This window comes from Molothrus aeneus, chromosome 1 (genome assembly GCF_037042795.1).
Source record: "Molothrus aeneus isolate 106 chromosome 1, BPBGC_Maene_1.0, whole genome shotgun sequence".
NCBI classification, from domain to species: Eukaryota; Metazoa; Chordata; class Aves; order Passeriformes; family Icteridae; genus Molothrus; species Molothrus aeneus.
In genome coordinates, this window is record NC_089646.1 from 3105042 (window position 1) to 3130442 (window position 25401).

At 43.4% G+C, this 25401-nt stretch overlaps 1 protein-coding gene across 1 annotated transcript in view; it reads right to left on the minus strand.

The window, feature by feature from the left end:
- Positions 1-25401, minus strand: part of VIPR1 (vasoactive intestinal peptide receptor 1) — a 113880-nt gene that overhangs the window by 50752 nt on the left and 37727 nt on the right. Inside the window, exons 2-3 of the mRNA XM_066555149.1 lie at positions 18437-18533; positions 701-808 (exon numbers count right to left, since the gene is read on the minus strand). Coding sequence (XP_066411246.1) covers positions 701-808; positions 18437-18533 — 205 coding nt within the window. The remainder of the gene's footprint in view (positions 1-700; positions 809-18436; positions 18534-25401) is intronic.

The window sequence follows — 25401 nt, forward strand, 5'->3', positions numbered from 1 at the left end:
CCATCACTGTGGGTGAACAATCTCCATATCGCATTCCACTTTGGCACAAACACAGGCACAGCAAATGATAAGAATTGTTTTTCTTTTCTCTGATGTTCAGAGAATGTGAAACCCAGAAATATTCTTGGGGAGAATTGTGCCTTGCTTTTCATTGAAGAGAAATGTGGGGTTACACACTTGGCCCTGACAGGCCAAAGAACCAAACACCATCACTGTGGGTAAACAATCTCCATATTGCATTCAACTTTGGCACAAACACAGGCACAGCAAATGACATAAATATTGTTTTTCCTTTCTCTGAGGTTCTGAGAATGTGAAACCTAGAAATATTCTTGGGAAGAATTGTGCCTTGCTTTTCTCTGTGAAGAGAAATGTGGGGTTACACACCTGGCCCTGACAGGCCAAGAACCAAAACACCATCACTGTGGGTAAACAATCTCCATATTGCATTCAACTTTGGCACAAACACAGGCACAGCAAATGACATAAATATTGTTTTTCCTTTCTCTGAGGTTCTGAGAATGTGAAACCCAGAAATATTCTTGGGAAGAATTTTGCCTTGCTTTTCATTGAAGAGAAATGTGGCGACAACCTCAGTCTAAGAGCTGGTTTCTCCCTCTTTATTGAGATGCTCCCCCCGTGGAATGATGAGAAACCCCCCTGGGAGCGAAGCTGTGGAGCAGATTTGGGATTTGCTTACCCAGGTAGGAGGTCAGGAATCTGAAGTACTTGGGGCATGGCCGTACCACGACTTCTCCCACTTCTGCTTCAGGCCAGCACGTGATGTTGTCCCACTGCCTCCTGCAGCCTGGGGAAGAGACAAAAGCAGATGGTGGAGCACTCGGGAGTGCTGGATGCAGCAGAGCAGCTCTGCAAAGGTGTGCAGAGCCCCTCACCCCGGCACAGGCACCTTTTGGAATGAAACCCTGCTGAGTATTTCCTTTAAACACACAGCTTTTAGCTCCCCCAGTCCCTAAAATTCAGCACTGTAATTTTCCAGAAATCAGTATGGATAAAACAGCAGATAAGGGCAAAAAAAAAAAAAAAAAAAAAAGAAATAAATGGCAAATCAGGCTTGATACAAGAACACAAGAACAGTGTCTTCTCCTAGATTAAAAAGGCAGAAATCCCTAATTAAATATCTCTCTTCCTTGCCCTTGTCACTCCTTGTTGCATTAAAACACCTGATCTGAGCCTGTGAGAAATTGTCCCCTTCCTTCTGTGTTTCCCCCAAATGCCATCATCTTTTCCTCCCCATTGCAATGGCTGTGCAGCTCTCACAGCAGGAAGGGGACACAGATGACAATCAAGGGGTCAAGGACCAAAATCCCTTCACCAGAAGCAGTTTTCTTCTTAAAAAGGGAAAAGGCACAGAACACTGCTGGAGGCTGAGCAGGGACAGTGCTGTGGCCAAGAGAGGAGTGAGGGAAGGTGGCACATGCAAGCTGGGAATGAAGGAATGACCAACACAGGGAGAAAACACAGGGGTTTGTCAAAATGAGGCATTACTGATTCTTTGATTCTACTCATTCTGGATAGAATCAAAGCTTTAGGGGAAAGAAAAAATACCATGTCCTTTCCATAGATTTTTAAATGTTTTGATTTTGCCCTTTGATTTCTCAAAAGGCATTAATAACACCCCATGCATGCTGCATTGTTGGATCATGTAATGTTAATGCTGAAGCCAAAAGGAGCTGGCAGGTTTCAATTAAAAAAAAAAAAAAGACTCAAACACATTTTTACATCGATATGTCACCATTTTATAGTTCTTAGCAGAATTTTGACATTTTCCCTCCTGCTTTATATTTCCAAGAGCCAGGCACTTCAGGTGCTGCCTGGGTGAGATGGATGGGTTGTCAGCAGAGCTCCCTGTTTCCAGCACCTCTGCCTTCAGTTACTTGTCCCATAATAAATGTTATTTAACATTTAACAGCCCATCAGATGGAAACACTCCCCCAAATGTGACTCAGAGCTGTTGAGGTCACCAGCCCCACAGGAGAGAGTCTGGGGTGCGAGGAACAAAGTGGTGACAAAATGTTGAGGAAATACTCCTCATGTGCCAGCAAAGGGAACTATGAAAACCCCTGTCAGGCTGCACTTGTTGGTAATTACACCCAAATTCCTCCTTTAAATCATCTCTTACTCCCTGAGCTAAGGAAAGGGCTGGTGTCACCACCAGGCAGATCTGTCTCAGATCAATAGAGAGCACACAGAAATGCTTTGAAGCTGAAAAAGAGCCCTTAGCTGGCTTTCAAAGCGATCTTGCAGGTTTTTCCCCCCCTCTTCTTTCCTGAACAAACTGAACTTTTGAAATAATGAAGTCCTGAGCTGAGTTTATCAGAGCCTGAAAAAGGGAATAACTGATGGTATCTCCTTCATGCAGAGCTCATTAAAAGTCAGGTTTCAGGTCCTTGTATCAGGTGCCCAGCTCAGCTCTCACAGCCTCACACTTATCTCCCACCAAACAGCCAGCAGCTCCAGCCGGGTCAGGATATGAAAGATTTCATGGAAAATGATTCTGTGGTGGAATATTTCACATTCTACAATCTTTTCCTCCAGCAAGTGCAATAAATTAGAGTGCAGCCATTACCTCATGATAGGTTATAATACAAAATAAAAGCCATCTGATAGCATCAGATGGCTTTTTAAATGCCCTGAATTATGCACTCTGAGAGTTTTGGTGATCTGTATCTTTTTGTCTGTTGACATTTTTCAGCACCACCTGTGATGTGTGAAGAAAGCTTTTAGATGCTCACTTTTGTATAAAAAGCTTTTTTTTTTCTGATAAAAGGAAAGTGAAACTGGCCTTGCAAGACACATGAAGTGTATTTTTACAAATTACTGCTTCTGTAAACACTCCCTGTACCTGCCTGATAGCTCTTACCACACCAATCTTCCTCATTGCTGTCCCAGACATGCTGAAAATATTTCTGCAATAAATAAAGAAGGGAATGGAAAGAACTCTGGCTGGCAGTGCCTGTGAGGATCAGTGAATCAGAATGATTTGGGTTGGAATAGACCCTCAAGATCATCTCATTCCAAATCCCTGCCACTGTCCCAGGCTGCTCCAAGCCCCATCCAGCCTGGCCTTGGACACTTCTAGGGATCCAGGGGCAGCCACAGCTGCTCTGGGCACCCTGTTCTGTGTCTTTCTTGAGCTAATTATCTGCAGTTCAGGAAAATCAGTAATTTTTAGTGAGTAGAAGAGAATAACTGGAGTTTAAAGAATAGGAACAATCAAAGATTGATACCTGCAAAATGCTTTGCATGCACAGTCCAGTGCTGTAATAATCCCATCACAAGTTCAGGAAAAACTTTGTGCCCTTTCATCTGACCCAGCACAGACAACATTTACCAAGGAGCCTTCCAGAAAATGCTTTTCTTCCTCCCAAACTGACAGACTTTTGTGGTGGGGTTTGCAGGGGTCCCAGGATGAGGGAAGAGATGAGAATCTTGACTCCATGTTTCAGAAGCTGATTCACTATTTTATGATATATATATTATATTAAAAGAAAATGAAATATTATAACTATACTAAAAGAATAGAAGAAAAGATTTCATCAGAAGGCTTGAAAAGAATAGAGAGGAATGGAATGATAATAAAATCTTGTGACTGACCAGAGACTCTGAGACAGCTGGACTGTGATTGGCCATTAATTAAAAACAACCAACATGGACCAATCAAAGATGCACCTGTTGCATTCCACAGCAGCAGATAATCATTGCTTTTCTTTTCCTCTGAGGCTTCTCAGCTTCTCAGGAGAAAAATCCTGGCAAAGGGATTTTTCAGCAAATATCATGGTGACTGAGTTTATCTTGGAAAACTGCTGGGACTGGGGGCTTGGCAGGCAAAAATCCATCTGAGGGCAGAAAGAGCTGCACTGTGCCTTGAAAGAAGGAAATCCCTCCCTTCCCTGTGGCATCACTTGGATGCAGCAAAGAGGACAATTTTGGCCTGATCACATCGTGTTTGGGGATTGATAAGAGCTTCTCAACTAATTAATTATTTAATTAATCAGTATGATTAATATAATATAATATAATATAATATAATATAATATAATATAATATAATATAATATAATATAATATAATATAATATAATATAATATAATATAATATAATATAATATAATATAATATAATATAATATAATATAATAATAGTTGTGTTCTACCCTCCACTCAGTGTCTGCAGGGAGGATACAAATGTATTTATCAATCCTCACCCAGCGCAGCAAGTGGCAATGAGTTAAAAACACAGCTTCTCTCCATTTCCATCAAAAGAACTGCTCTGCTCACCTGCCTGTCCCAAAAACCAGGGGATGCACACTGCCAGGGGCTGTGCTTTGCTTTGGCAAGGATCCCAGGTGAATCTGGAGGACCTGTATAAAAATAAGTGTGTGGCTTTTCCAAGTCAGCAGCATTTACCACCTCTCTGGGTGTCTCAGGTGCAGTTTTTAAAGTCAGGGCTAGGACAGTGTTGGAGCCCTGATTACTGAGAATTTCAGGTTTCTGTGCTGCCAGGCACTGACCCCCAAGAGAACACTGCACTGACCTGAGGCCCTGGAGAAGCTTCCAGAATGGAATGACAGAACTGGGATTGTGGGTGTGGAGTTTGGATAGAAGTGTGTGATATCACAGGGTGGGAAACTCAGAGTTTAAGGGTTTAGAATACAGGAATGGATATAAAGCAAGATGGAGGTTTTGGGGTGGAGGCTGCTCCTTCTTCACCTTCTCTTTCTTCTCCTCCTTCTCCATGGGTTTGGGTGGTTTTGTGTAATTGGATAAAAAGTCCCACTTGCAGGGCATGGGTGGTTGTTTATTGGGTTAAAAGAAAAAATAATTTAGTGTCATTTGTTAATTGGACAGTTTATCCAATTAAGGATAGTTTATTTTTTATAACAACTTCTCATTATAAAAATAAACTTTAAAAAATTGAATAAATATTTTTAAAAATAAGAGGGTTTTCTTTTCCATTTAAATTATTTAAACTGTGACTCCCACACCCTCAGCTTTGCCCTGCCCTTCCTTGCCAGACCCTGAAGTGCTCTCTGGAGCTGAATATCTTCTCCTGGAGGGCTGCAGGGAGAAACCCTTCATGCCTCTAAAGAAGATGGAGCTCAGATCCCTCTATCCAGCAGCTCAGCCTTCCTCTCTGCAAGCCAAACACCCCAACCAGCAAGCCAAGAGCTGCACCAGCCTCACTCCGAGCCCTCCTCTAGGAAGTTCTGGCTCAGAAGTAGCTGCAAGAAACACAGTGACACGAAAGCTCTCATTTCCTCTCCCTTTGAAAGGTTAATAAACAGAAAACAGGTCAATTCTCACACTGGTTTGCAGAACTGGCAGGCTGAAGCATTAAAAACCCATTTATTGGATTCATATCTACACTCACAGCAAATTGTGGTCAAAGCTTATCTAGGAAGCAGCAGAGAAATAACTTTCCCTCATGAATAAACATGAATTCCAGAGCTTTGGCCCAGCCCTGAGATGGGACTGGCTGAGGAAAGAGATGAATGGCAGCAGGCTGGTACCAGGCACTCTCTGAAGCCAGGAGAACTCCCAGCTCAGGGAAAAACCCTTTGAGTACATCAGTCTTTCACTAAATCAAGGAATTATTCAGGCTGGAAAAGACCTCCAAGGGCAGCAAGCCCAACCCTACCCTCACACCAAATTCTCCCTAATGCCTGGGGTCACTCCAGGTCTCTTCTGGAAGACATTCCCCCACATTTTGCTCTTGGAATCCCTATTCAGCTGCAGGGATGCCCGTTTGACCCCTATCTATCTCAGGAGCTCTCAGCAGCCTCAGGGATGACAGCAAGGCAAAGGCACAGCTCAGTGAAGGCAGGTTGAGCTATCCCAGGGCACCATCACAGCCTGGTGTGCTGCAATCAAATCTCATTTTCACTCCAATTTCATACCAGCAGGCAGTTTCCAAGCTCTCAGGACTGTAAACAGCCACGGGGTGACATTTATTGTCCCCCCTGTGACAAGCCCAGCCTTGTGGCTTGCCTCGTTAAAAGCATCTCATTACAAGCAATTATCACAGCATCAATCTCCCTGTCCCAGCTGAGCTCTGATCTCTCCCTGACTGAAAGGAACAGACCCCAAAAGGTGGTGCCTGCACCAATCCATGACTCAGCACTACCCAGGAGTTTGAATTTAATCTCAGTGGAGGAAAATCCACCATCAGCCCTGGGTCACCTCTGCCACCACGGACTCCAGAGAGCAGAGACCTCCCAAATGAGGGATGGTTTTCTATTTAAAAGTTGTAGGAAATAATAAAAAAAATACAGTGGATAGATTCTTTTTCTGCCATAAATCTTGTAAATTAAATGCAGTTGAATTTTGATCCTGAACTCAGGAAAATTTTTAGAATTCACAACCTCCCGTGCCCACCACCTGGGTCACCTCTGCCACCACAGACTCCAGAGAGCAGAGACCTCCCAAATGAGGGATGGTTTTCTATTTAAACGTTGTAGGAAATAATAAAAAATACAGTGGATAGATTCTTTTTCTGCCATAAATCTTGTCAATTAAATGCAATTGGATTTGATTCTGAATCTAGGAAAATTTTTAGAATTCACAACCTCCCGAGTCAATTCTAAGTATCCACTGACAGAAAAAATTATTTTTTCTGAATTCACTTTGAGCCTGTAAACAGCCATGGGGGCACATTTGTTGTCCCCCTGACCAGCCCAGCCATGGTGCTCACCCTTTGCTTGCCTCATTAAAAGCATCTCATTACAAGCAATTATCACAGCATCAATCTCCCTGTCCCAGCTGAGCTCTGATCTCTCCCTGACTGAAAGGAACAGACCCCAAAAGGTGGTGCCTGCACCAATCCATGACTCAGCACCACCCAGGAGTTTGAATTTAATCTAATTTGAATTAGAGTTTGAATTTAATTGAATTTAAAAGTGGAGGAAAATCCACCATCAGCCCTGGATCACCTCTGTCACCACGGACTCCAGAGAGCAGAGACCTCCCAAATGAGGGATGGTTTTCTATTTAAAAGTTGTATGAAATAATAAAAAATACAGTGGATAGATTATTTTTCTGCCATAAATCTTGTAAATTAAATGCAGTTGAATTTTGATCCTGAACTCAGGAAAATTTTTAGAATTCACAACCTCCCGTGCCCACCACCTGGGTCACCTCTGCCACCACGGACTCCAGAGAGCAGAGACCTCCCAAATGAGGGATGGTTTTCTATTTAAAAGTTGTAGGAAATAACAAAAAATACAGTGGATAGATTCTTTTTCTGCCATAAATCTTGTAAATTTCCAAATTAAATGCAGTTGAATTTTGATTCTGAAGCCAGGAAAATTTTTAGAATTCACAACCTCCTGTGGCAAGGCATTGCACAATTTAAGTGTCCACTGGCAGAAAGATTCTATCCTTTTCAGAATTCACTTTGAACCTGCTCATTGCTGCTTTCACTAGGAACTGCTCAGTTCTATTACAAAGACAGAAATATTCACAGCCTAACCACAACATCCTTTGCCCTGGGGAGAAAACCCATAAAATCCTCTTTAACATCCCTCCTCAGGCATCTCATTTTCAAGCTGAAGTGTCCCAGCCTATTCAGTAGCTTCCAGCATGGAAACAGCTCCCTGTCATTTCTCCCTGGTATCTTTGGTGGTTTGATTCTACCCCATCCTTTCCTGGGCTTGCAGAGCAGGGTTTTACTCTATTTTTCTGTGACAGATTGGGTTTGACTGGGGTTAGTTTGGCTCTGAGGTGTCACTGAATGCATCCTCCCTCCTTTCCCTGAGAAAGTCACTGCTGTGCCCTCCTGTCCTCAATCCCACTCACACTCCAGCATCCTTTGGGCATCTCTCCTTCCCCCAGCTCCACCTCGTCACATTTTCAATTTTTTATTTGCATCACCACTGCCAGAGTGCTCTGCAGCAACCCCATCAGAGCTCCCCTTCCAGCTTCCCACAGCTTTGTGTTTAATTTGGATATTTTTTTTTTGCCTGTGGAGCCGCCTGCTCTGCCTCCAGCCCTGCAGGCAGGATGAGACAGAGAATCCAAGCAGCTGGGGGAAAGCCACAATCCTGCCAGGCTGTGACCCCTGGCGCGGTGGCATTTCCTTCCCAGCACCCCTGAGCTCTGCTGCTGCTCTGGTGCTCCTCTGCTCATCACTCACTGAGGGATTTGCAGCCCCAGTTCAGCAGAAAAGCAATCCCAGAAAGCAAAAAGGATCCCAAAATTCAGGATAAGGGAAAAGAGTTTGCTTTGGACTTTGCCTCAATATCTGTGGCAAGTCTGAAATGTCATTTATCCCACAAGCTGGACTTGATGATCTTAAAGGTTTTTTCCACCTTAACAACTCCATGGTTCTATAACAAGAAATCCATTATTTACTATAAAACCTGGTTCATTCTTCTGCAAGTAGAAGCTATCCAAGCACTCAACAGGAATATATTAAAAAATAACTTTCTCCCTAAATGTTTGGAGAAATTTGACCCAAAGACATAAGAAGGAAACCTCACCTTAAAGCCTCCAGACTGAGCCAGTCTAATCAACATGAAAGAAATCACCAGTGACTGTTGCTGGAGGGTGATTTTTAAACATGAAAATCCTGAGATTTTCCATCAACAACATCTATTGGGAAATAATTTCATTAAAAAAAAAAAAGTTTGTAATCTTTCAGGCTTTTTTAACCAACCAACTAAATAAACACTAGGCTTTTTTAATCCCTGCTTTTCATAAATCAAATTGCTGAGCTGAGCCCTTCTGCCTAACTCAGAAGATGTAAACTGAAAGAAAAGATCCAAGATTTAAGAAGGTTTACACAGGGTGTTGCCAAACCATGACTTATCTCCTCAGCAGCCTCTAAACAAGATCTGCAGTGCTCTGAGACAGAGCATGAATAAAGGATTATTCCAGGGTTTCCTCACTCAAATCCCTCTGCTCTTCCAGGAGTTGTAGACAACTGGATTTATAGAGAATCAGACTTTGAATTTAGGGACCTTCCTAGATGCCTTTTCCCATATTGGCATCTCCAGAGAGAAATTCAGAGCAAAGACGAGTGGCTCAACGTCTTGGCTTTTCCCAGCTTCACTTTTGGTGTGTGAAGTTGGGAAAAGCCAAGAGGCTTTTCTGAATATTCCCCAGGTAGAATATTCAGAATATTTTCTGAATATTCCCCAGGTAGGATATTCCCTGAATATTCCCCAGGTAGAAAGGGTGGAGACCATCAAGAAAGTGCTCTGATAAAGTCAATATTAATAGAAAAACTAAAAGAAAAGATGAGGAAGGAGAGTCTTTTTAACCAGAAATCTCATGGGATTTGAGAGGGACAAACACAGGCTGCTGTCAGAACAAAACCTCTGCATAGATGGATTTAATCTGAGCTCCAGATTAAATTATTAATTTAACTATCCAGAGCTTTGAAAATACTTGGAATTTATTTTCCATTGCACCAATGCCACTTTCTCCTTATTTCTATAACTTTTATATGGCTAAGGCTATGTTCATTTATCTATTATCCCATGTCAAAAACACAAAAAGGAACCAAAACTTCTGCTGGCATTTAAAAGTGTGGCACATTCTCCAAACTAAAATGCCTTTTCCAACATAAATTTATGTCCACTAAGTGGCTGCTGATCCTGACAAACCCTGGGACAGCTGTTCCCAAATCAAACAAACCCTGCTGCTTGTTAGAAAGATTCCAGCCAGGAGTCAGCAACAGCAAAACCAAGGCAAAGCCTCCACCCCTGCTGTGTTTTAAGGCAGAAAACAGATTTTGGAACTCTTAATATCTGTGCAAAGGTGAGGCCAAGGTGAAAAGCAGGGGGGTGATGAGGTGCTGTGTGGGTCCATGCTGGAATTCCATCCTGGTTTTGGTGGATGTTTGCACATCAGGTGGGTGGGGGGGCTCAGACAAGCAACTGAGGGACCACTGTTGGAAACATGGAATTTTTGAGGTTGAAAAAACATTTTGCAGGCATTGAGGCCAAAAGTTAACCCAGCACCACCATGTTTAGCACTAAATCACCAAAATTCAACTGGGAGTTAGCAGTGCTCACTGGAGAGGTAGAGCTAAATCCCAATCCCAAGCACCTGGAGCTAAATCCCAATTTTCAGTGAGGCTGGGGTTGCATTCTTCCCTTCTGAAATACAGAATCACAGAATAGTTTGGGTTGAAAGAGACCTTTAAAGGTCATCTTGCTCAGCCCCCTTGCCATGATTTCACCTCATCTGGCCAAACCCTCTCCAAGCCACTGAACTCTCCAAGCACAGAGATTTTCTGTGAAATGTGGGGTTTTTTTTTCCCCTACACACCTGAACTGCTCATTAAAATTTTTAATATTTAAATATTCCCTCATTTTCAATATCTTGACAGCAGGCAAGACAATCTGAACAGGATTCATCACGTCCTGAAAGAGCTGCCTGCACCTGGCCAGAACAAAGCAGAGAAACCCAAAACCAAGTGAAAATTCATCACCAAAAGTCATTCCCATGCCATGGCTGTGTGTCCATGGAGCAAAGATGGACAGAAAAAGAACCATTTTTAGGGAAAATTTTGCTGATTACTGTTTCCTCAGAAAGAAACTCCTGGTCTGGAAGAACAGCATCAGCTTCAGGCTGGATCAGCCAACACCAAAGTCTGGGGCTGGTTTTACCACTGTGACGATGCTGCTCCTTCCTCATGTTTCAGGGGCCAGCTTTCACTGCAGAACCTGCAAAAGTTCTCCTTTGAAAAACCCATGGCTGATTTATTTTTATTTTGACTTTTTAGGGAGTGGGTTCCACCTCTGCAAGAGCTGCAGCATGAAGGTGTTTGGGAAGAGTGCCAGAGAGAGGAGGGAATGGTGATGGAAGACCATTTGGAAGGACCTGCCCTACTGTGTATCTTGATCACTGCCAAAGAACTGGGAGAAAAAATTCCTGATAAATAAAAGGGAGCTTGACTTTGGTACTGATCCTACATGGGAATCTGGGGTTTAAGGTCTCCATGTCCCATGGCTGAATTTTCTACTGTTGAAGGAGAGGAGACCCTGTGAAGGAATGGAGAGGGCTGATGTCCCCTCTGCCCCTCTGGGAGATGCCCAGTGCTGCTGGTCAGAGCAAGAATGAAACTGAGAGACCCTTTGTATCACCTAGGCTGGAATAACAGGAAGAAAAATTAATTAAAAATTAATAAAAGAGAATGTAGCAAAAAGTCCAGCAGGTCCTTTTGCCTTTAGAGAGACCACCAAGTTCAAACACATTTTAGACTGAGCTAAACTGGGTTTTTTTGAGTATGTTGATAGAGGTTTGATTGAGAGTTTGATTTAGCAGTCCAGCAGCTGCCATTTAATGCCATTCCTGTTGTCTCAGGGTTTTTTAAGAGGCTGATGGATGTGGTACAAGTCTCATGAGAGCTCTACACAGCTCTGAAATGACAGAATCACAGAATCCTTGAGGTTGGGAAAGACCCCTAAGGTCACCAAATCCAACCACCAACCTGGCACCACCACATTCACCACTGATGCACGTCCTCAAGTGCCACATCCACAGACTTCCCCACCCTGCTTTGGGCACTTTCTGGAATTTTTGAGCTGGATCAGCCTTCTCCAGCACCTGGAGAGCTGCTGATAACAGGATTGTCCCACAAATCCCACTGACACCTCATCTGCCCCAGGAGGGCTTGTGCAATGGGGAGGTGAGAATTCACTTGAACTTTTCCAAGCAAGGAACTATTAATTATTTCTTATCTTGCTGCACTATAAACAGATGGTGATGAATAAACAGGCTCCTAATTTAAACTCCATCAATGTTTTTTTCCAGCTTGATTTTTAATTTCCATATGTTCACTGCTTCTCCTCCCATCAAACTTGATTTGACTTCTTTAGGGGGGGACTGACAGAGACCCCCCCCCCCCCCCCCCAGGCTCCAAATTTGGCTTTTTTAGCCAATCTTCACTGTGGAACAGCAAAAGCAATATTCAGAGTTTAAACAGCAGGGCCATTTCCCACCTGGATTTTTTTCCATGCCACAGTGGTGATGATGATCTTGCAGAACTCATCTCTATCTCACAACAAGTGTGAGGCATGTGCAAGGTGGCAGATGTGAACAGGTATTGGGAGGGGGAATGCCACTATTTTCCCCCCATTTTCCATTTTTCAGACTTTTTTATTGGCTTTTATTCTGTTTACAAGACAGACAGGCTCAGAGAGCAAACAAAGGAGTGCAGTGTTGAAGGACTAGGGGCATCAGGCCAGGTTGGATGGGGCTTGGAGCAACCTGGGAGAGTGGAAGGTGTCCCTGCCCGTGGCAGGAGGCTGGAAGGAGATGATCTCTAAGGTCCCTTCCAACCCAAACCACTCCATGATTCTGTGATTCCACAAAGGCCATGCTCCCTGCACAGCTCTTGGTCTCCAGAGCTGCTCATCCCACCCAGACAGGAGTCATGGTTCCTTATTCAGCAGTAATCCCTAAATAACTCTCCTGCTTCTGAAGGAGTATCTGATTGCAGAGCAAATTAATTAGCAATAATGGGATAAACAGATAATGAGCTGAGCCAGCCGACCTAGGCCTGATTGATTTTCCTGCCTTTTTAAAAAAGAGAGGGCTACTTTTTAAAATTTATTATCATTTAATTTGTGTGCTTCAGTTTAAGCTGAACTGATGTAAACTAAAACCGTGGAGAAGCGAAGCTTTCTCTAAAAAAAAAAAAACAACAAACCAAGACCAAAGCAGAAATACTCCTTTGTGCATGAAAAAAGAGGCAAGTGAAAGAAGTCAGCAGGAAGCAGGGCAGTGGTGATTCCTGCCTTGCAGCCACCAGGAGCTCAACAGAGAGAGGGATTTGCCTCTGTCTGTGAGGCTGGGAAGGAAATCCTCTTCTTCCAGCCCTTGGGAGAGCTTCCCTCCTGCTGCTCAGTGCATTGTCAGCTGAGCAGCCACTGTGCTGCACTCATATATCCTGCAAAAAGCACCTGCAGCTAAATCCCAATCTTCAGTGAGGCTGGGGTTGCATTCCTCCCTTCTGAAATACAGAATCATGGAATAGTTTGGGTTGAAAGGGGCCTTTAAAGGTCAACTTGTTCCACCCCTTTGCCATGATTTCACCTCATCTGGCCAAATCCTCTCCAAGCCACTGAACACCAGCACAGAGATTTTCTAGGAAATCTGTTGTTTTTTTTTCCTACACACTTGAGCTGCTCATTAAGATTTTAAGTATTTAAATATCCCCTCATTTTAAATATTTTGACAGCAGGCAAGACAATCTGAACAGGATTCATCACATCCTGAAAGAGCTGCCTGCACCTGGCCAGAACAAAGCAGAGAAACCCAAAACCAAGTGAAAATCCCTCACCAAAAATCATTCCTATGCCATGTGAATCTGGTCTCTGTCTACCTACTCTTGATTTTAATGGCAAAGAACCCACTCCTGTGTTGAATCACATATTGCATTTGTGATGGATGAGTAATTCCATGACCGACTCTCACAATTAATAGACAAATCTCACGTATATAGGTTAAGAAAAGGTTTATAGATTTATAGTTATGTTGTACCCCCTCACGTGGTTATCAAGGGACAGCTGGAGTTGGGACACCTGGGAGGGCTGGCCTGTCACCATGGGACACCTGACCTCCCATCAGGATTTGATAGGAAGAGATCTCCACCACTGGACAGCAGAGAAGGGGCTGATGGACAGAACTTTGGGAGGGGTTAAAGGGTTAAAAAAGGGAAAACCTCCGTTGTTAGGGGGCTGAGCATGTGGTGGGGAAAATCTTTTGCTCCCAGCGCCGTAACCTATTTTCTTTATTCAGCCCCCTGTTGTATTTTTGATAAAGTTTAATAGACCTTCCTGAACTATGAAAAGTGAGTAGCTATTTCTCACACATTTGATGTCTCTGCCAGGTATTTCAGCATGGAAAGAACACCAGGGCAGAGCAGTGCAAGGCCAGTCCTGCTCACCAAATCCAGCCCTGTCCTCCAACACAACCGCACCCCACACACCCTTCCAGAAACTGGGCAACTCTGCCACCAAGTCCATAAAACTCTCCTTCCTGTAGACCTGCAGAGAGGCTGCTGGGTGTCCTCTGATGGTAACAAACTTCCTTAAATGCCCAGACTTTGATCTTGGTGCTGTTTGGTTCTCCTCTGTACACACTGCCAGCTTCAACTGCTTTTCCCTGTGGATTTCCCCCGCACTGCATCCTCTGCAGCCTTTCCTGTGCTGGAAAACTGTGGGAACCCAGGAAATTCCTCTGGCTGCCCTGGAGGACTTGAGACCCTGTCAGGGGGCTCAGAGATCTTGGCACAGAGCCCAAGACCCCTGTGCCTTTGATTTAGCCCTTGGAAAAAACAATTATCAACCTTATATGAAGAATTACAAGCCACAAAAGTTTAAGTAGAATGATAGTGAATCTATCACAGGGTGAAAAATAGATTGGGGTTTTTAGAATGGGGGTTCAGGGGGCAAGATGGGGGAATCTGGGCACGTCCAGCCTTTCTCCTTCTTCTTCTTGGCCTCCATCTTCTGCTGTGATGTTGGCACTTTTAGATTGGTTTAGAGCAGAAGCTCACTGTCTAACACAGGTGATAGGTATTGGGAAGTTATTGTAAGTATTGTATATGTAGTTTTTAGTATAAAAAGATAACACAGCCCTGGGGGCAGGCAGAGTGCCTCTGTCTGTCCTGCTGGACGGACCTCGGCAGGGCAGGAGAGAAAATTTTATAGATAAGGAACAATAAACAACCTTGAGACCGAGAACTGAAGAGCTCTGACTCCTTCTTCGACCACCAGGCTGAGAGAAGAGACTTTCAAACACATCTCAGGGTCACTCTGAGCAGCGAGAGACCCGAGAGAAAACAAATTAAATAAACTTCTCCTCATCAGAGCGAGGCAATATTTAGTGAGCACTGGGCTGTAGAATCACAGAATCATCAGGGTTGGAAGAGACCTTTAAAATTATCAAGTCCAATTGTCAAACCTCCTCAAATATGGGTAAATCCACAGATAATGAATCACTCTCCTAAAAGAGAATAGATTTACGTGGATCATCTCCTTCCAACCTACTGCCAAGGGCAGGGACACCTTCCCAGGTTGGTCCAAGCCCTGTCCAGCCTGGCTTTGGACACTTCCAGGGATGGAAGAAATTTAATCTGAAAAGAAACCAGGATTTGATGCATGTTCAGCCTCTGTGAGGAAGGGGTGGGTGTTTGAAGACAAAAAAAAAAAAAGAGGGTTAAGGAAAGACATTGTTGTTTATCAGTGGAAATCCACCTGCTTAACCCGAGCCAGTGATCAACCTCAGCACCATCAAGTGCTCTTAACAAGTGACTAATCTGCCTGACACATCAAATTACAGCTGTGATTAAGCCCCTCTGATCAATACAATTGATAATGGCTCCTAAACAAAGCTTTCTTTCCAGAATGTACTGAGCCACTGCGTTTATTTCCACTCTTTTGATTAGAAAGGATAATAAAACACTCGTTCAACCTCAAGTGGTTCTCCTTTTCCAGAAAAGGCGTGGGAAGTGCAGAAGGCAACACAACCACCTGGCCATAAATCAAAGTTGAACACTGCAGATCACAGGGAGCTTCAATTTTACATGCAATTTTCCAGGAAAAAACATGATTTTAACCCAGTTCCATCCCCCTGAACAGGAGGATGGAACTGGGTTAAAATCATATTTTTCCTCAGAGTTTTGCTAGGATTTCTCTTTCGAGCAACACTCAGATGAAACAGTCATCACCTTCATAGGATCTCATTTCATCACCTTCATGAGATTTCTCTCCAGCAAACTCCCCCCTTGCCCCCACCCATCAAAGTTCAAAGTTTGATTTAACAGCTCAGCCACATTTACTGAGTTATGGGGCCCCACTCCAGAAAAACACCTTGCTGTGAACACTCTGAAGGGGAAACACATCCTATGTAGGCACTTGGAAATTGTCTGTCCACACAGCACATAACAGAGTTCTCCACACACTCATCCACAGCACCCATTTAAAGCCAACACTTCTTGCTTTTTCTCTTGCCTCCAGGGCAGTTGTGAGTGTCTGGATAATAAATTCAGGTATTGAGCTCCTAAATACCGGCTGATGTTTTGGGGTAAATGGATGCCAAATGCTTTCCACAAAGGAAGGGACCTTAAAATCATCTCCTTCCACCCCCCTACAATGGGCAGGGACACCTTCCACTGTCCCAGGTTGTTCCAAGCCCCATCCAACCTGGCCTTGGACACTGCCAGGGATGGAGCAGTCACAGCTTCTCTGTGAGAGTAATGATGGATTTGTCTTTCCAAACAAGCTGTGGGTCTGCTGGTAGGCAAAACCAGCACTGAGATACAAAAGAAACAATGGGAAGGATTCCACTGATTTAGGAATGGAAAAAAAGATATTTGCTTTTACAAATAAACTTTAAGTTTGCTGATAAACGAAGTTGGATGTTGAAAGATGAAAGAAACAATGGGGAAGAAAAACCCCTAAATTCCATAAGAATTAAAAATTAAAAGGGAGGGTTATACATTAGAGGGAAATCTTTGGTATCAGGGAGCCTGAACCTCTCAAGTACCTCAGAAATGGGGAAAGAGAGAAGGGAAATGCAGATGGGAAATTGGGATAAAAAGGGAGGCTGTGTCCTCCAAAAGTTTGAGAGATCCCAGGGGAATGCCCCATGGCCTCTCCCTTTATTTGAATAAAGACAAAAAAGACTCTGCTGTCTCCTTTTTGGACATAAACCTCTGCTGTTTGTGAATTAATTTTCCTGATATCTGGAAACCTGTGTCAGGCCTCACCACCCTCCCAGGAAGGAATTTCTTCCTAATATCCAATCTAAACCTGCTCTCTTTGAGTTTGAAGCCATTCCCCATCGTTCTGTCATTCCAGTTCCAGTACTGTACCCATGGACAAAACCATTTTCCTGTGCTTAAATCTGCAATTTCTGAATCAGTCCAATTCATCAGTAGTGACTGGTGGAAGTGCAGATTTATCCCAGTCCAATATTTCAGCATTCCATCAGGGAATAAAAACCTCCAAAGGATTTCTGTATACTTGCTTTGGGCATTAATGACTTGCAACATGGTTGTGTGTCTTTACTTCAGAATGGGGAAAAATATTTTGAATGGTTTAATTCTGTTGTTATAGAAAAAGAAAAAAAAAAAGAAGTAAAAAAAAAAAAAAGAACTGTTTTGGATTATGCTTTCCAATGAGAAAAAATCATTTTGGAAAAGCACAAAAAGTATCATCACTTCAACTATTTATTCTCCTTTTAATGTATTGCATTTAATTTAATTTCTTTAAATATCCATGAAAATGAAATTAAGCATTTAGCTGGCTTTCAGATGAAGGTTTTTATCCACCCTTGAATTTTGCCTTTACTGGATTCCAGAGGAACATTTCTTCAAAAGACTCCATTTAAATGTACAAGGACACTTGAAACAGCTTCCAAATCAAAGACAACCATCCATTAGCAGATAAAAGCAGGGGCCAAAAGCCTTCCTGGCATCCAGGAAGCTCCTCCTGGGATCAGCTTGCCCCAGGATTCTGCTCCATCAGGGCAGTCCTTCACTCTGTGGCCTGGCTGCAAACATTGCCAGAGTGTTGGAGACTTTCCTCTTCCACTTTTCCCTCTTTTGGGAGGAGGGATGCAAATCTCAAGCAGGATTTCAGATTCATCTTCCCAGCAAAATGATCCCCTTTTTCTTTTTTTTTTTGGATCCTGGCAGATTCACCTGGGTTCCTACACTCCTTTTACTGACAGACATGGGGTTGGTAACTTGAGAGAGGCACTTGGAGGGGGAGAGATCCAACTGGATGCCTTAATTTGGGGTTCTGACAGCTCTGCTGCAGGACAGGACAGGACGGGATGGGATGGGATCGATGGGATGGATGGGATGGGGCAGCACCAAAACCTTCTTCCTTTGCTGACCATTGAAGCAAGAAGAGGGTTAAGGACACTGGAGACCCTTCCAGGGGGATTTCTCAGTGTGGTGAGTGCTCCATGAACAAGGAGAGGATCTCAGCTGCCTGTCCCAACTCCAGAAATACTTCACAGCCTTGGAGCACCCTCTGCTCCACCATGAGGACAGGAGCAGTTTTGGCACAGGGAAGGGAGGGCGGCTCAATCAAAGGAGATGGTCCCAATGACTTCCCTTAGAGTGGTCCAAGACTTAGGAGAACTTCAGGCTTTCAGTTCAGTTCCCAAGGAAAAAATGGAAAAATTCTTGTTCAAGGAGGTGGACAACTGTGATTAAACCCACTGAAACACCCCAGTCAGGCATTCCCAGCCAGGAGGCTGCAAGGGAACCTGCAGAGCTGCTCGAACCCTTGGCTGACTTCGGAAACACCTATTTCTCTCCCTCCTGAAGAGCAGCTGGAGGAATCCTTGCTCCAGCAGCAGAAGGGCTGGGAAATGGCCAGGACAAGGCAGCTGTGAGGCTGAGGGAGCTGGGTTTGCTGGCCAGGGAGGGACAGAAGCGTTGCCATACCTGAGGTCTGGTTGTCCCAGGTCAGCTCTGCCAGGCACTGGCTGCGCTCCTCCTCGATCTCCTGCATGATGCTGCACTCTGGCCGCGTGCTGGACGCCTGCAGGGAGGGCACAGAAGGAGACAATGAGCAAAGCCCACCCTCAGGAGGCATTCCTGGGGATTCACGGCCTTGTGGGACAAGCTGGAGCTCTCCAGGACCATTGCACAGATCTGCACCCAGCCTTATTTTATGTTCCCCCAAGAGGAGGGAGAACAACCCAGAGCTGCTGAAAAAAATCAGCATTTCTCTCCATTTCCTTAGGAAAAAAACCCCACAACCTATTTTTTTCTGATGATCAGTGTGATAATTCACTTGTGGGGAACTTTGGAAGGATTCAAGAAGGGGCCTCTGAATTGTTTTTGATGATGCAGTTTATTTTCTTGTACATAGGCAGGAAGGGTGAGTTCAGCTCACATCTTCACTGCATGGCTCAGAAGGTCACAAAACCTCAAGTTACAAGACCTTTTAAGGAGTTATTGACCAATAAAATACTGCCAACAAGGATATTTATGTTTTTGACCCAATCCTTAAATATTTAGTCTTATGGACCCATGCTACAGTGTAAGCTTTCTTAGCCAACCATGTTATGGCACACAAACCTACAGTGCTGCATCCTAAACTCCTTGTTTACATCTGTAACTACTTTTATTTTTTCTATATCTTAAACTCTAAAACTCTAAACTTTCCTTTACTTAGCTTAATGTGTCTCTGCTTTAAACTATAAATCCACATTCTTGCTTCTGTCATCTAAGTTTGGGAGCCTTTTCCAAGGTCTCAGATCAAATCCTGGGTTTAATCCTAAGCTTTGGTTTCCAGGCCCAAAGTTCTGAGAGTTCCTTGCATTTTGGATTCCAACAGATGAGGAGCAATTCTGCTGCTCTATGCTCTGGAAACCCTGCCTGGCTCACCAGCACCACCAGCTATGTAGGGCAGGGCAGATTTAATATTTATGCCAGGACCAGTGGGACCTGTGCTTTGTGGTTTATTCCCTGGCTCTCACACTAACTCAAAGCACAACAAACCCCAAATCAAATAAGAACAGAATCTCTGATGCAGATTAGGAGATCAAGGAGCTAAAAAGCAGGAAATTTCCAGCAAGAAGGCTTTTCCCCTTCAAGTGGTTTCTCCTCACTCAGCCCTAATCAAGTTGTGTTTGTAATACAACGGTGGCCATAAGTGTTCAGGTAATTAATTGTGGACTCCTCACAACTTGAAATTCATGAACTGCCTCAACCATAAAACGTGGAAGTGGTGATTTTTAACTCAAAAAAAAGGAACTCATACATATCTCAGTGTCCCCTTGTCACCAACACACTCTCAGCTTTGACAGGACACCTTGGCCATTGCCATGGCCAGAAACTGAGGCTGCTCCCAACCCCAGCTCTTTTAAAGGGATTGCAAAGGGCATTCAACAGGGAGAAAAACGGATTTGGAGAAAAATGGAGCTGGATTTTCAGAAATCCAGCTGCAAAGAGGTGGAGAAAGGGAATGATGTCGAGAGAGCCAAGCCTTGGCTTGAGTTCATACTGACCCTGTTAAATGTAATGTGGGAAAAAGCATCAGTGGGGTGAACTTCAGGAACAGAGCATGAGGACACAGGAGAAGTGATTGATTCACTTCTCCCTCTTGAGGGTTTTGGGAAAACCATACATTTTTATCAGAAATAGGCAGAGAAAATAAATTAAGAAAACAAAAATAATTTCCTGTCTCGTTTCAAAATGCGTTGAGTTATTGCTCTGTTGATATATTTGCCGGTCAAGGTTTTAAGACAAAAAAAGTCCAGCAATCCTTTGAAGGAACAATTGTTTGATGTAAATTTGGGTTTGGATTAGAAAATAATTTAACACAATAAATTAATCTCACCATTTCCTATTAACCTATCCTGCTCTCTTCCCTGTTTCATGCCACGCTTGGTTTAGATTTTAATTTCCTTTAGGTTGGGAGTGGGCCTTGATTAGTAGTGTATAAACAAATAATTGTGGTTTTCTAGTCAAATTAAAAATAAATAAAAATACAAACACCAGAAGAAGGGGAATCATTTGGAGTTGTCTTCGTTCTCAAATATTTCTTTTCCCCAAAGGGAAACAGATCTTTGGAAATTTCATCTTGGCTCATCTGAAATACCATAGAGTTATTTTGTTTTGATTTACAGTTCTTCTTGCCATTTTATTTTAACCTTTAAAAAGCACGAGGGGAAGCATGAGAGATTTGCAGAACACTTGCTGGAAAAATAAAGATTGAAATGTTTTCAAAACATTCTGACTTTTTCAAGGGGAAGTTTTAACTCTCTGGACTTAAACATTTGCCAAATTCATCTCACATCTATAAATACCTCTGGTTTTCACTTTATAAATTAATTAATTCATACTACTCTAACTTTGATCAGGGCTGGCAAAGCACTCTCTAGTTCTACAGTAGATCTGAATTTTTTTAGGCTGTAAATTTTACAACAAGCCCATTAGCAAGTACTTCACTGCTACTTCTTCCCTTGACTAAAATCTTATGCCTGAGTTGGATAATTGTATATTCACCTCAATGGTCCAATATTTACTCCTGAGTAACTGGTTTTATCACCTTTAAAAAACAAATGAGGCTCAGTTTTGAAAAGTGGGCTTGTGACAGGCTCAGGTAAATTTGATTATACATAGAATCTTTAAAATCTCATCATTTTTTTTGCCATACAACCCAAAAGAAAATATATCTATGTTAGGCAAAACTCTGTAAAAAGCGTCCAGCAGCTAAATACAAAAATACAGAAGATCTTGGATTTGTGGTGCTGGTGCTGACTCCTTGTGAGCTTTTAGGGCAAGAAGGTGCTCACAACAACCCCAAGCAAAACTGCAGGTCAGGGGCAGAGGGACTGGAAAAGGTCCTGGGGGTGCTGGTGACAGCAGCTGAACAGGAGCCCAGGTGTGCCCAGGTGGGCAGGAAGGGCACTGGCACTTGGACTGGATCAGGAACTGGGTGTAGGGCAGGGATTGTCCCCTCTGCTGGGCACTGGTGTGGCCACACCGCCAACCCTGGGGTCAGTTTTGGGCTCCTCGAGACAAGAAGGACATTGAGGGGCTGGAGAGTGTCCAGGGAAGGGAATGGAGCTGGGGAAGGGGCTGGAGCACCAGGAGAGGCTGAGGGAGCTCAGCCTGGAGAAAAGGAGGCTCAGGGGGGACCTTGTGGCTCTGCACAGCTCCTGACAGGAGGGGACAGCCAGATGTGGCTCTGCTCCCAAGTAACAAGTGACAGGACAAGAGGGAATGGCCTCAATTATCAGCAGGGGATGTTTAGTTTGGATATTAGGGAAAATTTCTTCACTGGAAGGGTTAACCCTGGCACAGCTGCCCAGGGCAGTGGTTGAGTCACCATCCTCTGGAGATACTTGAAAGCCATGTAGATGTGGCCCCTGGGGACATGAGCTAGTGGTGGCCTTGGCAGTGCTGGGCTAATGACTGCTCTTGATGATCCTGGAGATCGTTCCCAACCTTAATGATTTTATGATCCCATAAAGAAAAGAGTGGGATGTATCTCAGCTTCTCTGTCAGTGGGACTCATCATCCTCACTTTTAGCTGAGTCAGAGCTCTGTGCTTAGTCTGACCTGATTTTTTTTTTTTACCATTCCTCCAAGTCCACAGAGAGCAAGCAAACACCAGCTCTGAAGGCTTTCATCCCCCTCCACTGCCTGTGGTTGGATGGCTTCAAACTTAAACACCCAGCACTCAGCTGGAAAAGGTCAGTGATGTGTGAATTTAATGTCCACAGACCTTTAACTCAATCAAGGTCAACAAACAGATTCACACTGGGGGACTTGAAGCTTATGGCTCATTTTGCACATTAACTAAAGAAGTAAATAAATAACTCCATCACTCCTCCTCCTCAGTGATAACAGCAATAACCCTCACGTGTCACAGCAGTCACTGATACAAAGGTTGACAAAGGCAGATGGAATAAAACAAAAATATCACAGTTTTGACATCATTAGGAAACAGAAAGTGTGGGGTTTTTTGCTGGGGGGGGTCATCAGGGAACAAGTTCAGCTGCCTTCATTGCCCCCCAGGTGACAAAATGCTCGTGTGGTTGGAAAGAGCCCTGAAGAGGTGTCAGACCTGCCCAGCAAAGGGGATATTCCTTGGAGGAGAGGCTAAATAATTATTTTTCTTTGGTCTATTCCTCCTGGAAAAGTTGAATTAGACTTTATAGACAGCTTTGTACAAACTCACTTTACTAATTCTCCATTTCCAGGCTGTTTTTCACTAGGTTGTGTTGTTCTGTTTGGGTTTTTTCCTATGGAAAAAGCAAAGATTTTGGGCTTTGGCCTCTTTCACTGCAGTGGGCAGCTGGCCACACAGACAAAGGGCTGGGGAGCACATGAGTTCACTTTTCCCATCCAAAAAGTAAATATAAAGCAAAAAGCATGACAAGCTCTGGTTAGCTCACGTTAACATCACAGGGTGAGTTGTAATCCAGTTTCTTGGGAATATCCATTATGGGTGAAGCTGAAATGTGGTAACCACCCCTCACAAATCCCTCCTGGCATGCCTCAAACACCCTGTAAAGGTGAGGTGGGTTTGTCAGGGGTTTTCCCACTCTGACCCATGAGCAGAAAGATGAAGGGATTGTTTTTCTGGACGTGATTTCTTGCAGCCCTGAGCTCTGCAGCAACTCTCACTCCACAAGGAGTTGTAACCAAAGTCTTTATTAATGAGAGTTTTCCTTCCCAACAGATCCCAGGAATTGTTAGAGGATTACTGTGCAGTCTGCTGCTGCAAATAAAGCCTTTGTGTACACTCCTTAATTAAATACAATTCCAAAGATTGCCAAGACTGGAGGAGTTGCAGAAATGTTTTGTCTCATCTGCAGGGCCAGAATATCCAGGGGACACGTGGCAGCTCCTCAGAGACAGGTGGGAGTCACAGGAGAAGGGCTGTGAGCCTCAGTGTGCCCCTTTCTCCTGGTCCCAGGTGTGGGAAATGCATTTGTGGGGAATTCTCCAAGCCTGACAGAAGGCTCACACAGTGTGTGCATCTGTTTGCAAACCTTGAGATCAAAAAATATTGAATATGATTTAGAAATACCATAGAACAAGACAGTGTTGAGAGAGAACTGGAACTACAAACAAGTTTCAAAATATAACCTTGCAAATAAGACTGGGTACTTTGAAGAAATAGAACAGGAAAAATGCATTGTAGTGAGACCCATGAGAGGTAATTTTAGATTATTGACTTTAAGGCATTTACAGCATGGTGTGGCTGAAGCTGATAAGCCAAGAAGCACTTATATTGTATTATAATTAAATAATAGTTAGCTTTTAATTATAATAACGTAAATTATAACACCTGCATTGTCTCACCCTTCACATAAAACTAAAAAAAATTTAAAACACCTCAATTGCCCCATCTCTAAAGCAAAAAAAAAAAAAACAAAAACAAAAAACCAAAAAAGAAAAACCAACACCCAGGGTACTTCTGGGCTCACTGGTTGGAGACTCCAGAGATGAGAACCAGGGTGACCACAGGGATAACAGGATTTGGGGTCAAACAAAGGAGGAGAAGAACTGAAAAGTCTTCAGATGACACAATCCCACCCCTCACTCATTCCTGTTCAGCTCAGTGGAAGTGGACATGGGTTCACTTCCAGTTCTAAGTGACAATTTCTCCCCATCCCCACCTTCCCAGAACTTCTGTCAAAATAGGAATGCAATAAGACAAGAGCAAGTTGCCTTCCAAGAGTTTCTGTAATTTGACTTCAGTCACTGCTCAAGGTGAAGTTTCTTAACCCTTTCTTCATGTGAACCACAAAGGAAATGAAAGATTTTAGCAGGCAGGTCTTATCTCAAGCATCAGAAATAAAACTTCCCTCTGCCTTTCATCCATCCTCTTTATTTGTAGGAACACAGGACTGAAGGGACTTCTCTCAAAACAACCCTGGCTTTGATTTCTTCCCTAACTTCATTCAGCTCTGTCTTAAAACTAGATTTTCAGATCCTTTTTTTCTTTTTTTTTTTTTTCCTTTTAGACATCCTCAGGAAAATACAGCTTTATTCCTAAAACCCCTCTGAGCCAGCCAAAAAAATGCAGTGTAAAAGGGCAAGAATGGGAAAAGGAAGACACCAAGGATATTTTTCTATAGTGATGAGTGACACAATTTCCAACACTAAGCCTGTCAAAAGCTGCAAAAGCTCCAATGGCCTGGGGAAAATAAAATTTTTAAAAGGGACTATTTATGAAGTATTATAATTATTTGCTCTTCTGAAGGACCATTGTGCAAGAATCCAAAACCATGCTACAAATGCCGTGAAGTAAATGTTAAATATCAGTAATATAGACAGAACGGGAGATAAATCCAAGTTTAAAACACCCCAAACCTCCTGTGTGTCCTTTGTAGGATCAATCCAGGAGGATTTGTAAACCCAGTGATTTTTAAACAGAGAAAAGTTATTTTCTCTTGTGTAGTAAATAAATTTCTCTGTGACCAACCAGCAGTGATGGACCATGGGCAGCAGCGCATGTCCCTGGGAGACTTTCCCAAATAAAAGAGGCCCAGGCAAATTCCCAAATCTCTTGAGTCCCACTTAGCTGCTCAAACCACTGCACTTTATCATCCTGCCAAACATAATCCTGCCAATGACAGGTCCATCATCAGACAAGGAAAGCAGATGTCCTTTCCCAGCTCATCCTGTCAAACAAAGGCAACTTGGCCAAATCAATCCAGCAGCTTGGGGGCTCAGAGCCTCCTTTTAGTCAGATTCTCCCATTTCTGTGGAAGATTTGAGGGAAAAAGGAGTGTTCTGCAAAGGGCTTGGAGAGCCCCAGGGAAAGGGAAGCTGAGCAGCTGTGTGCCTTAACTCCTTAGGGACAAGCTTGCAAATGCCTCTGCTGGGAAAAAGAAATGGATTGGGGTTTTTAAGGAAGAAGAGAATGTCGCAGACATCTT